Raw genomic sequence first — 12,252 nt, 5'->3', positions numbered from 1 at the left:
GGTCGGGCGTGTCAATGCGCGTGTGGGGGGACGAAGAGGACCGAGGCCGCGTGCGGCACGTGCTCACCAGCCACCACGCGAGCGCGGTTTTTCAGGACAGGCCCTCGGGCGCGTTCCTGCTCGGCACGGCGACCCCTCTCCTGCTTCACATCCCCTGAACGGCCGCGGCCGCGGCCGCCCTTTGCCCCCGAACCCTCTCCCCGCTCGTCCCCCCCTTTACGCACGCGCGCCTGCCCCAGTTTGTTTATGCATTTTGCCGCCCACACTCCCCCTGCCCGCTCGCCCGCCGGGCGCTCCGCCGCTGTTTGGTTTTCCAGGCTTTGAGACGCGAAACACAATAGGCCAGGTCTCTCCGCGCGCACACGACACTCAACACACAAAAATACACCACAGCTACGCCGCGTCATCCAGGTTGACTAAGAAAACATGGAGCGCCCCGCTCCCGCGGGCCCCGCGCGAGCGCGAGCCTGGGCGCGCTGCGGCCGCACGCGCGCATGCGCATGAACATCATTGCAGCCGCCCCTGAGCCCAGCGCGACGCCTGCGGCCTCTGCGGCGGCGGCTCAGCCGCCGGCCGGCGCCCGCGGCGCCGCCGACAGGAGCAGCGGCGCGGCGCCGCCCAGGCGCCCGTCCTCCTGGGTGCATCAGTTTGCTTTGCCCGGGCCGCCTTGCGGGCTTGGCGGGGCTTCGAGTCCTGTCCTTGTCGCGGGCCGTTTCCAGGTGTTGTGCCGCGTCCAGGTGTTCCGCTGTGGCGGCTGTGTAGCTTCTGCTGCTTTGTTTGTGCACAACCTGACCCCCTATGGGCAGATCGCTTACAAATGCTGTGCCGTCACCATGTCCCCCATTTTGGCGCTGCGTGTGCAGCGCGAAAGCCAGTGAGTGTGGCCCCGTTGCCAAAGCTTGATGATCCGCTGTCTTGAGGTCACCCGTGCGCCCCCGCCTTATGTTTTCGGAGCAAACCAACGTCGTCCGACCCAGCCGGCTGCGGTCCACCCCAAGCATCCCATGCTCTGCCCGGCCCAAAGCTGCTGCCTGGTGGCTTCCCGCCAAAAGGTGCCTTGCGCCGGGCCGGTCTTGCTGTGCCCCCCCTCCCCTCCATCCCCATCCCAAATACCCTTCCCTGGAGCGTTTCGTGAGACTCTGATGGTCGCGTTTTCCTGCTGCACCTGCGTGCCCCCAACCGCTGCGTTTTGTTTGGCGCGTGCTTACCCCGTCCAGCTGGTGCTGCCCCCCACTGGCACGGCCGCTGGTCCTTTGTTGATGGCGGACAGGAAGCTTCTAGCAATCTCAAAACAGCATGCGGTGTACCCGTAATCCCCCCCTTACATGCTGAGGCTTGGGTCCCAGTCGCTGCCCCTCGCATTCTTGTCGCCAATGTTTGAGAGCACTTGTAAACGTCCCTGAGATGCTGGAGGGAATATGATCCGATCAGGCGGCAGCCCGCAGCCATGGTGGCGAGCGGCGTCGCGCGGTTGTGTGCAAGACCAGCGCAGGCGCCACCCTCCTGACCAAGCGTTTTGAGCAGTTTGTTGCGTGTGCTGGCCGCGTGGTTTGCAGGCAAGCTGTGTGTTGCATGCAGTCATGTTGGTGCCATGGCAGCATATGCACGCAGGAATTTTGAAGTCAGGATGGCAGCGAAGAGCCAAGGCCGCCATTGTCATTGAGCCTTGGTTGCTGATTCAGCATGCGTACAGGTGCCGTGATTTGTAAGGCGTGTGCAGCCATACTCTGCATTCATCCAATCACTCACGGACCCATAATTCTCAGCTACCGTAGTCTTCCTTTACTGCGATGAGCCCGCAGATCTGCGCTGGGCGATCTGCCCATTTGGGGCTCACACTCCGTAAACAGCCATTCGCGCCTTCCAGACAGTGCATGCGATGCCGCATTGAATGCAGAAAATTGAGCTTCACAGCTGCAGCAGCACGGCTTTCTGAACCAAGCGCAGCAGCAGCTCGAGCTGCAGCACCGCAAACTTCTGAGCCTCGGTCATGGCGCGCAGCGGCGGCAGCGGCATTCGCCTGCGGCAGCCTCGCCGCGGCAGCTCTGTTGGTTGGCCCGTCTCCCGCGGCGGCGGCGGAGGAGCTCGCCCCATATGTTAATGAGGGGCAGCGGTACAGCCTGGCGGTGCCCAAGGGGTGGGACAGGAAGGACAAGGCTGGGGCCGACATTCTGTTTGAGGACCCCGCGAGGCGGTGAGCGGACTAGAGGGGTTGGCTCAGCGGAGAGTTTGATCTGAACAAGCGGATGGGTACCGCCCTTGTGGGCTTGACTGAGAGGCCGGCTCTGTTGCGAGCACCACGCCACCCAACAGCCAGGATCGGGCGAGCTCGGCGCCGCCTCTTTGATTAATGACGTCACATCTCAGCGGGTGCACCTGGCCCGCGCTGGGAATGGCCACCAGAGATTGAGCACTCTGCCGCGCGCGGGCTTCAGCTATGTCAGTGCGGCATTTGTGCGTGAAAGCAACCGTTCTTGAGCCGACAACCAATCCATGTGCACATGCACGCACGCACACACACATGCCCGCACACATCCCCCCACATACACACACGCGCGCACGTGCACGCACGGCCCCACACAAACAGGTCAACCAGCGTCGGCGTCACCGTCAGCCCAGTGCGAGTCGAGAGCATCGAAAAGTTCGGCTCCCTTGAAGCTGTCGGGCGGCGGCTGCTGGAGACAGAAGCCCAAAAGGCGCGCCCCCCTCGCTTCCCAACCCCACCCCAACCCATCCGCGCCAACTTTGCCAGCCCTAGCACCCAATGCCTGCGCCCTCGGCTGTGTCCCATCCTGTCTTTTGCCTGTTGGTTGAGGAGGACGTTCCTGTGCTGCACCTCGCCGACGCGTGCTTTCCTTCCAGGGGTGCCCGGCTGCAGGGCGGCCCCTTTGAGCATGGCTGTCTATCCATTATTGCCACCTTGTTTGAAGCCAAGAGGCCCCACAAGCAGCTTCCAGGTATTCCAACATTATCCATCCCGAGCTGCGCCGCGCCCGTGCGTCCCCGCAGGAGAGCACCCTAGATGTCCGGCTGCTCTCCGAGTCGCAGCGCACCGGCGGCGGCGGCGCGCTGCTGTACGACTACGAGTACGAGCTGAGCAGCACGCGGGGACGCAAGCGCATTGTCAACACAGTCAGCATCACAGGTGGGTGGGGCGCCGGCTTTCCAGGGCCCGCGCCGCGGCGGCCTGTCTTAGTGTGCCAGTCAACGGTCGGCATCACCGGTGCATCGGGCGCTCGCTTTCGAGGGCGTGTCTGCTTTCAGCGCTTGGGGCGCCGTGCTGTAAGTAAGCCGGCAGGACAGCCAGAGCGGGAGCCCGCGGCACGCTCAAACCCTGCATGGACTGTGCTGATTCAGAACCCCCAACCCCCGCCCCTCCCCGGCCAGGCTCCAAGCTCTACATCCTCAATGGCCAGTTCAAGTGCGAGAAGGACGGCTGCGGCGACGACGGCGCCACGCAGGATGCCATCGAGACGCTGCGCGGCGTGGCCGCCTCGTTCGACGCGGGCGTGGCTGGCAAGTGACGCGCCCGGCGTGCTGTTTTGTTTTTCTGCTCGGAACTTCGGGGTCGCTCTGTGCGATGAATGGCAAGCCCTGCGGCAGGAGCCCGACCAGAGTATCTTTTTGTTTTTTGATGCGTGCCACGAGCAGCAGCAGCAGCAGCAGCAGTGGTGGCGGCAAGCAAGCATGTTGCAGGATTTGCCTTGTGGAGCGGACAAGGTGCATCCCCTGGCTACCAGGCAGCTGCCAGACCGAATTGGCTCCTTGCAAATGCCATTGCATTCTGTAAGATACAGCAGCTGACGACGCTCATGTGCGGCAGCAGCAGCCGCGTGGCAGCTTCCATAAAGTTTGGTTTTACAATTGCAGGTGGCCTGATCAAGCAAAAGGCTGATCAAGAAAAGCTCAATGCCAGATGGTACTAATCAAGGGGACAAACAAACCTGTGAGGTGTGAGGGGGGGCGCCCCTATCACCCTTACAGGGAGCGCGGCACTGTTGGCCGGGGGTAAGGGCGCCGAGACGGCGCCCGCCAGCGAACCCAGGGCGGCGCGCGGCAGGCGCATGACATGCGCGTAGCGGCAGCCTGGGCTTGCAGGCGCGGCAATACCAAAATTGCAGGAAAATGGGCGACGGGGTGGGGAGAGTCGACGATCGGGCGGTGGCCGCGGGCAACGCGAGCGCGTGGAAATGTCTCGCGGGGCAGCGGAAGGACGGCGTGCATCAGATCAGGTTTGCACGCCAGCGATGCGTTGTGCTGGCGGCCTCGCGCGTGCAGTGTGGGGCGCCTGTACATATGACGGCAACGCACCGGGGCGTTGTTTGCCCCCAGGCAACGGGATTGCAGCACTGACTGTGCACACGCTGTTTGGCCGCAACCTTGGCAACTGCCGCCAATAGCCCATGCAACACCAGATGGCAGCCGTTCACAGCTGGGGTGCGGCAGGAAGCACGCACGAAAAAAGGGGTCGCCGTTGTGCTCGTTTAGGCTATCTTGATTACGGCGCAGCGGACACGCGCACGCGTCAAATGCAGCCCTGCTAACGAGCACGCAACACGCCTCAAGCGAGGGGATGAGACGGTTGGGCCCGCCACCCACTTGCGGCGCCGCGACGTGCCGCCGCGACCGCGAGAGCAGGCAAGCCCACCACCGGATCCGCATGCACTCAAGGCGGGGGGCAGCACACAAGCTGAGGAGCTCGGTATACAACCCTGACACTCAAAAAAGGTGGCGGCTGTGATCAGCCCGCCAAGGGCCCACATCATGTGCACGACCCGCCAGATCAGTCAATGTGATCCGCGGCGCCTGCGAAAGGCTTTATGAGGCTGCAACCTTGGAAACATCGCACTTGAAGAAGGAGGAGGGCAGGTACTTGGCGCGCTCCTGCGGGTGCCCAGTCACAGAAAGTGATGGGGTTTGTCAGACTGACTCAATACAGACAGGTTTGGTGGATGGAAAAGCAAACGGGTTGTCGCTTCAGAACTGCATGTGTTCCTGAAGAGGTCTGCCTGCAGCCTGAAGAGGGTGCATTTATGCACACTAGGTGGACCCACGGCTGCTGCACAATACTAACCACCCATGCCCCAAAAAACCCCGCCTCGACCCGCCACCAGAACAGAACGCCGCCCTGCTCAAGCGCGCCGCGTCCCCGACGACCCCGGGCCCACCCACCAACCACCCACCTCGCTGAAGCACTGGCCCGCGGCCCACTTGCCCTCGCACCACGTGCAGCCGTCGTGCCTGCCGCACTTCTTGGCACTCTCGTAGTCAGTGCAGGGGTCGGACGGGCCGGGCTCGGGGGCGGAGAAGGGGGCCGTGATCGCGTCGACCACGGTGGCGACCCAACCCTTGGTCTCGTCGACGGCGGCGGTGGTGACATCATCGTCGGCGTCGTCCTTGGAGCGGCGGCTTGCCTCGCAGCTGAACACGAAGGGCGGCAGGTATTTGGCCTGGGCCTGTTGCGCCGTGTTTAAGAGGTGCGCGGCGGTACGTGAGGCGCCGTGTTTGAATGTTTTAGCGGCGTGGCGCTTTCTGCGGTTCTGAGCTTGAGATCAGAGAGGTTCGGCGGCGAGGCGCAAGATGCGCTCTCCAAACATATGGATCAGGCCAGCGGATGTGCCTGCCCCAGCAACCGCACCCCGGTAAAAAGCGGATGTTCAACACCCCTCTCCACACACGCCCCTAGCCGCTGATCGTTTCATCACCATCCAAGCTTTACCCATGCCCCCAGGGGGACCGCCCAGAGCTCCAGGATAGCATGCCGCACCCATGCTTGCGATATGCAGCCAACGTGCCCACCCCTCCGCACCTCGTCCAGGCACATGTCTGGCGCGAAGGTGCCCTTGCACCAGCTGCACACGGCCCTGGCCTTCACGCAGTCCTTGCGGTCCTTCAGGTCCCGGCAGTCGGTCTTCTTCTTCTTCTTGTCGTCGTCATCATGCTTCTTGCGGTGCTTCTTGTCCGTGTGGCGGTGCTTCTTGCCCTTGCCCTCGTGGTGGGCCTTGTGGTGCTTGCGGCTGCGCGACAGGTCAGCGAGAACGTCGTCGTCGTCGTTGTCATCGTCCTCGTCAGCGTCGGCGTCCTCGGCGTCGGCAGCGACAGCGTCCTGGGAAAAGGATAGCGGGGGTTGCATGGCCGTGAGCAGCAGTGATAGAAGAGACGCATCGGGCGTGTGGGCAGGTGGTGCCTCAGGTGTCAGTTTCTAGAAACTGGGTATTCCAAGCAAGAGTTCTGCTGGAAGGTCAGCTGTGGCTGATACAGGAAAACAGGGTGCAGAAATTTGAGTTGGGAGGCAGAGCGTGAAACGCCCCAAACTGTCCAGAAATCTCGCGCAACTGCCCAAAATTCCATCATCGCCGACAGACAGACTGGTGATGAGCATGCCTTGTAAACACAGCCGAACAGGCCCGAGTGCACAAGATGCTAACAATTGATACACTCAGCAAGGGTCACCTCATCGCCGTCGTCGTCCTTGGAGCGGCGGCTCTTCTCGCAGTCAAAGACAAAGGGAGGCAAATACCTCGCCTGGTCCTGAGGATGTTGCGTAGGGGCAGAGGGCGGCGCGGAAGGCACCATTTGATTGGTGAGTGCCGCTGTGGAAGGCGAGCAGGCAAGATGTGGTTGGGTGTGGTCAAACGCAACAGGTGGCAGCCTGCGAGCAATGCACTGCACAGCGAGCCTCGACAAGCCCACATACGCAGCGGCTGCAGACCTGGGGGCCCCGACAAGCCCCTTGGCCTACACGGTGTGCACACGGTGTGCACGAGATGGCACAGCACCCCCGCTTGACCCACCTCCTGCAGGCACATGTCTGGCGCGAAGGTGCCCTTGCACCAGCTGCACACGGCCTTGGCCTTCACGCAGTCCTTGCGGTCCTTCAGGTCCCGGCAGTCAGCCTTCTTGTCATCATCATCGTCGTCGTGCTTCTTGTGCTTCTTGTGGCTCTTCTTGGCCACCTCGGGCTGCGCAGCGTCGTCGTCCTCGTCAGCGTCCTTGTCAGCGTCGCCCTGCTCGGGCTGCTCCGGCTGCTCAGGCTGCTCGGGCTGCTCGCCGCCCTTCAGAGCGAGGGTGTCGGGGTCGGGCTTGACGCGGCTCTCCTCGCACTTGTACACGATGGGGGGCATCAGCTTGGCCGCGGTCTGCCATCGTGACATGGTTGGTTGCAGGAAAGCGGGGTGGTTGAGGCTTGAGCGGGGTGGTTGAGGCTTGGGTAGGAAGGGGGTGAAACAGGGCTTGGGGATGGGTGAGCCTGATGGGGCAGGGGCGGTAAGCCGTGCGGCGCGCCAGGCGGTGGAGCACGCAAACCAAACCCTTGTGCGCGTGCACAGCCGTGCGCAAAACGTCCCAGCGCGCATGCATGCACTCGCACATGGAAAGCATCCGATCCAGCGTACCCACGCATAGCTAGCAACTACAAGCCCTAGCATGCAGCAGCACGAGCCCCCGGGCACTAACCCAGCCAACCAACCCACCTCTGACAAGCACAGGTCGGGCCCGATCTTGCTCTCGCACCAGCCGCACACCGCCTTGGACTTGATGCAGTGCTTGCGGTCCTTCAGGTCCCTGCAGCCGGGCTTGTCGTCGTCATCGTGCTTCTTGTGCTTCTTGCTGTCGAGGGACGTCGCAACCTCGGAAACATCAACCTCGTCATCGTCGTCCTTGGAGCGGCGGCTCTTCTCGCAGTCGAACACCATGGGGGGCAGGTACTTGGCCTGGTCCTATCAGTGTGAAATCAGGGGCGTTGAATAAGGGGGGTCTGAGGGGCCATCCACAGTGGGGGCGGCCATGGTTGGAGCCCAACATAGTACCCATCGGGGGATGCGACACGGGTGGGGGCGCAGTGCGGCGGGGCGAGCTGCAGCTGCATATGCAAGCGCCGCGCAGAATCAAAAACAGCATCCAGGGACGGCGTGCTGGCTGCCGCTGTCAGCAATCCCAGGCCCTGGCAGCCCAGAGCAGCTGCAACCCGGCAGCCCCCCCAAGGCAGCCTCCCCCCCCTCACCTCGTCCAGGCACATGTCGGGCGCGAAGCTCCCCTTGCACCAGCTGCACACGGCCCTGGCCCTCACGCAGTCCTTGCGGTCCTTCAGGTCCCGGCAGTCGGCCTTCTTGTCGCCGCCCTTGCCCTTCTTGGCAAGCTCGGCCTGTGTAGGAGCAACCTCCTCTGAAATGGCAGAAGGCTTCGGCTTGCAGTGGAAGAACTGGGACGGCAGGTACTTGGCCTGGTCCTGTTGTGGGTAACATGGGTGAATAATACGGGAACAAGGCCACGTGGGGGGTTACATTCCAGGTCATGCTTGCATGCAGGGAGGTCAGAGGCGCACGGCAGCGGCCGCCAGCGCATGGCAGGGCGCGCAGAAGCGGAGGAACACGAGGGGCGCTGACCGGCAAGATGGGGCGGCGGCGGCGGCTGTGCGGCAGGTGCCCGGCCGCGGCGGCTCGCGCGGCGCACCTCGCTGTAGCAGGCGGAGGAGAAGCTGCTCTCGCACCAGGTGCAGCCATCCTTGCTGCGAAAGTAACCAGGGGGGGTGCAGCAGTGGGCACGAGGTGTGGGGCCACGTTCCCATGGTTTGCGCGTCACTGCACGCCGCGCACATGCGCCAGGTGTGCGCCAGCGGCGATGACTCGGGCGTGCGGCGCAAACGGTCGGATCGGCGTGCAGGGCCGGTGCAAGCAGTGATAATGCAATTGTCGCACCTGTCCTTGCAGGAGTGCTTGTCCTTGAGCATGGAACAGCCTGGGCCGGGCGCCGGGGCCGCCCCAGGGCGAGGTTCGGCGGCGTGCGCCGATGCCGCGAGCACGACCAGCACGCTGAGGGCGATCAGGACCCTCATTTTCATGATCTGACGGATATGCGGCAGGGCCGGTGGCCCAGGAAAGGCGTTGAAGGCCCTCGTGACACAGCTGGCCTCTAGATCCTGCGTGGAGATGCGCACCAGCAGACTGGAGCGCGGATATGTGTTTTGGAACTACTCTGACAGCAAATGAACTATCGAGGGCGAGTGGAGAAGCGGCCAGGCAGGGGGGACCTGGCAGGGTGACTCGGCACTCCATGACGGGCAACAGCGTCATGGCTCCTTAGCCAGCGAATCCGGGGGATCGAGCAATTGCAGTACGCAGTTCTTGTATCGCTTTCATGTCACCAACCTCCAGCGGTTGGCTGGTGTGTCGACAACGGAGACTGTTGCATCCGGAACCGCGGCAAAAGCGTGCCTTAGTCATAGCTGGCTTGTATAAGGGTATTCATCGGACCTTCATCACTTCGGAAGCACCTCTGTGGCCGATTGGCGTGCCTTGCGCCAAAAATCCACCCCTGGCGCAGTATCCGAGCGCCCGCCGCGTGCCGCCGCTCGCCGCCGCGGCCCCGCCCACGCCGCCGCTCGCGTCTTGGTGCCGCCGCGCGGCCGCGCACGCCCTCGCGCTGCTGCGACAGCGCGCAGACGGCGTGAGTATGCTCTTCTCCGATCGCGCCGATGCGGGGCGGCGACTAGGCGGCGCGCTGGCGGCGCGCGATCCGCCGGTTCGCGACCCTTTGGTCATCGCGCTGCCTCGTGGCGGCGTGCCCGTCGGCGACGCGGTCGCGCGGATACTCGGCGCACAGCTGGAGGTGCGCCCGCCGCGCCGCCGCGCCGCCGCGCCCTTGTACTGCCCCCGTACATCTGCCCTCGACCCTTGACCCACCGCCAGCGCCTTGGTCAACGCTGCCGCGGCCCAGATCACATATGACGCCTCGGATCGGCCGACACCTTGTTCGCGGTAATCAATGCACCCCCCCCCTCCACCCATTTTCAGGTCCTTGTTGTGCGAAAAATCGGGGCCCCTATCCACCCTGAATACGCGATCGGCGCTCTGGCCGAGGGCGGCACCATCTGTTTGGATGAGGACGCGGCGGCCATGGTGGGCGGGCGCAGGCGCCCCTCACCCCACATGCACGCACACGCGCACGGGCAAGGAGCATCACGCGCATGCAAGCATAAATTTTGACCATGCACATGGAAGTTGGCGGCGTCCGTGACTGGCAGCTCGCGGTTTTGACAGTTGGGCCCTATAATTTGGGCCCTCTCTGGGTGCGGCGGGCGCGCGCTGGCCCCTGCCTGCCAGCTCGGGAGTGGCGGAGCGCTGCTGCTTGCATCTGTGCGGCCTTCATCTGCGCGCTGTGCCGGCGGCGCCGGCCTTGCTTTGTCACACATTCGGGGTCGCTGGCGTGGGGGTTTTGGCTAACAACCTCGAATGCACTAACCTTGTCCCCAGGTGGGTGCCACTAGGCAAGAGGTGGATGAGGTGGTGCGGCGAGAGACCCGGGAGCTCGAGAGGAGGTGAGGGCTGCGCCTGCCGTTGGATGAGAGGGAGGGGGGACAATGAGGTAGACAGGGGGGAGAGAGGTCTTGTGCACCTGGGGCAGGAACCGACGGGGCCAGCGCACAGAGCAAGCGGGCGTGTGGCGGTTTGGTACGTCGCCCTGAACGGCATCTGCCCAATAGCTGCCCAGCCCAGCGAAACACGTTTCGAATTCCTCGGCACGTTTCCTGCCCTGTCAGGGCGCGGCAGCTGCCTGCTAGCGTCTCCGTCTGCATTGACGTGCGACCTGAACCACACGGCGTTCGCCTTGCTGGCTCTCTTCGCAGCAACACCCTCAACCTGTGAACCCCCTTCCCCATTGTCCACCCGCCCCTGACCAGGGTGGAGGCGTACCGCCGGGGCCGCCCCCTGCCGCCGCTGCTCGACAGGACCATCGTGGTGCGCGCCCCGGCCCCCCGCAGTGCCTGCGAGACTTCTGCACTCACCGCCCGCGTGCACACCCGCCCTTGGTGCCAATCCGATCGAGCCTGAAGCCAGCCTCTTGTGCTGGCCCCTACCCTGCTCCCGCCTGACTAACCTTGCTGAGGGGGTCTCTTCACGCCGGGCGCAAGGGCGCAACCGCCGAGGCAGCCACTAAACCGCTACCATGAGGCAGCAGATCGTGGCTGCTGCCCCGTGCCAGCCCAGTGGGCTGGCCTCGCCGGCGCCCTCGCTCGTGTGCTCTAGCCCATACTATTGGGCGCCCATCGCACTCGCGTTTCCCCCTAACACGCCCTCGTGACCAGGCGCATGTGCACATGCGGAGTTATACCCCAGCAACACACATTCTTATGCGATGCCACGCAGGCAGCAAATCGACCGCCCACCAAACAGCCATGCTGGCTGCCCCCTGTACCCGGCTGACCACCGCCAACCGCCGCCAGCTGCCACCAACCGCCCCCAACCGCCGCCAACCACCACCAACCGCCGCCAACTGCCACCAACCGCCACCAACCGGCGCCAACCGCCACCAACCGCCGCCAACCGCCGTCAACCGCCAGGTCGTCGACGACGGCCTTGCCACCGGCCTCACCGCCGAGGCCGCCTGCCGCGCGCTGCGCGCCGCCGGCGCCGCGCACCTCCTGCTCGCCGCGCCGGTGGCGAGCCCGTCCACCGTGCGGCGGCTGCAGGGGGACGGCGCGATTGTGGATGAGGTGGTGGTGCTGGCGCAGCCGCCCTCATTCCGGGCGGTCGGGCAGGTGCGCGGCGGCTGCCCGGCTGACCTTGTAGTCTGACCCTTGGGGCAGCTTGCAGAGGTGTTGAGCGCGTGTTGCTCGGGCCTGCTGTGCGCGCGGGGGTGCCACTAGTGATGAAGATTGGTGCGCATGGGAGCGAGCGCGGGGCGGCATCATCGGGGGCCCGCGCCGCCCGCCGCTGCACTCAGGCGTGGGCCGCCAGCCGGGGGCAGCAACGCGCCTTGAATCTTGCCTAGACGCGACCCCCGGCCATCCCTCGCCGGTCCAGCCGCCGGCCGGGCGTGTCGGGTACTATGGGCTCGCTGCCGCTCGACCCGAGCCTTAAAATTCAACCTCGGATCTGCCGCTGATCACCACACCCCAATCGTCGTACAGTTCTACCTGGACTTCTCCCAGACCACGGACTCCGAGGTTCTCGCGATCCTGGAGGACCACCGCCGCCGCCCCCCCACCGCGCCCCCGCCGCCGCCGCCGCCAGCAGCACCAGCGCCCCACGGCCCCGCCCCCGCGCCCGGCGGGGCCGCCGGCCCCGGCCGGCATGCAGCGGCGCCGCCGGAGCCCGATAAGCGGCGACAGGTGGCGCCGGCGGAGGGCCCTGAAGTGGAGCTTTTGAGTGGTGCATCTGGGCCGGCCTCGGGGGATGACGTCATGCGGGGCTTGCTGCCCGAGCCGGGCCCCGAGCCTGACTATCGGTCGCCGGCGGTGGGGCTGCTGGGGGC

At 64.8% G+C, this 12,252-nt stretch overlaps 3 protein-coding genes across 3 annotated transcripts in view; 2 read left to right on the top strand and 1 right to left on the bottom strand.

Annotated features, from left to right (window-relative positions):
- Window positions 1-1,990: 1,990 nt before the first annotated feature.
- Window positions 1,991-3,524, top strand: MNEG_2643 (PsbP-like protein; the record flags this gene model as incomplete). The annotated part of the gene is made up of 3 exons (XM_014048885.1): window positions 1,991-2,047; window positions 3,010-3,145; window positions 3,388-3,524. 3 exons carry the CDS (start codon window positions 1,991-1,993, stop codon window positions 3,522-3,524), a joined length of 330 nt encoding a protein of 109 aa, XP_013904339.1.
- Window positions 3,525-4,818: 1,294 nt separating this feature from the next.
- Window positions 4,819-8,833, bottom strand: MNEG_2642 (hypothetical protein; the record flags this gene model as incomplete). The annotated part of the gene is made up of 9 exons (XM_014048884.1): window positions 4,819-4,884; window positions 5,184-5,456; window positions 5,810-6,106; window positions 6,454-6,531; window positions 6,795-7,139; window positions 7,473-7,718; window positions 8,003-8,227; window positions 8,452-8,506; window positions 8,697-8,833. The coding sequence occupies 9 exons, from the start codon at window positions 8,831-8,833 to the stop codon at window positions 4,819-4,821; spliced, it is 1,722 nt and encodes a 573-aa protein (XP_013904338.1).
- A 617-nt stretch (window positions 8,834-9,450) lies between these two features.
- The window catches only part of MNEG_2641 (hypothetical protein), a gene marked incomplete at both ends in the record, with an annotated part of 5,530 nt that continues 2,728 nt past the window's right edge, over window positions 9,451-12,252 (top strand). The window contains 6 exons of the mRNA XM_014048883.1: window positions 9,451-9,606; window positions 9,792-9,896; window positions 10,251-10,315; window positions 10,679-10,736; window positions 11,222-11,536; window positions 11,909-12,235. Coding sequence (XP_013904337.1) covers window positions 9,451-9,606; window positions 9,792-9,896; window positions 10,251-10,315; window positions 10,679-10,736; window positions 11,222-11,536; window positions 11,909-12,235 — 1,026 coding nt within the window. The remainder of the gene's footprint in view (window positions 9,607-9,791; window positions 9,897-10,250; window positions 10,316-10,678; window positions 10,737-11,221; window positions 11,537-11,908; window positions 12,236-12,252) is intronic.

This window comes from Monoraphidium neglectum, assembly GCF_000611645.1.
Source record: "Monoraphidium neglectum strain SAG 48.87 unplaced genomic scaffold scaffold00305, whole genome shotgun sequence".
NCBI classification, from domain to species: domain Eukaryota; kingdom Viridiplantae; phylum Chlorophyta; class Chlorophyceae; order Sphaeropleales; family Selenastraceae; genus Monoraphidium; species Monoraphidium neglectum.
The sequence above is the reverse complement of the archived record's forward strand: the minus strand, read 5'-3'. Positions and strand labels throughout refer to the sequence as shown.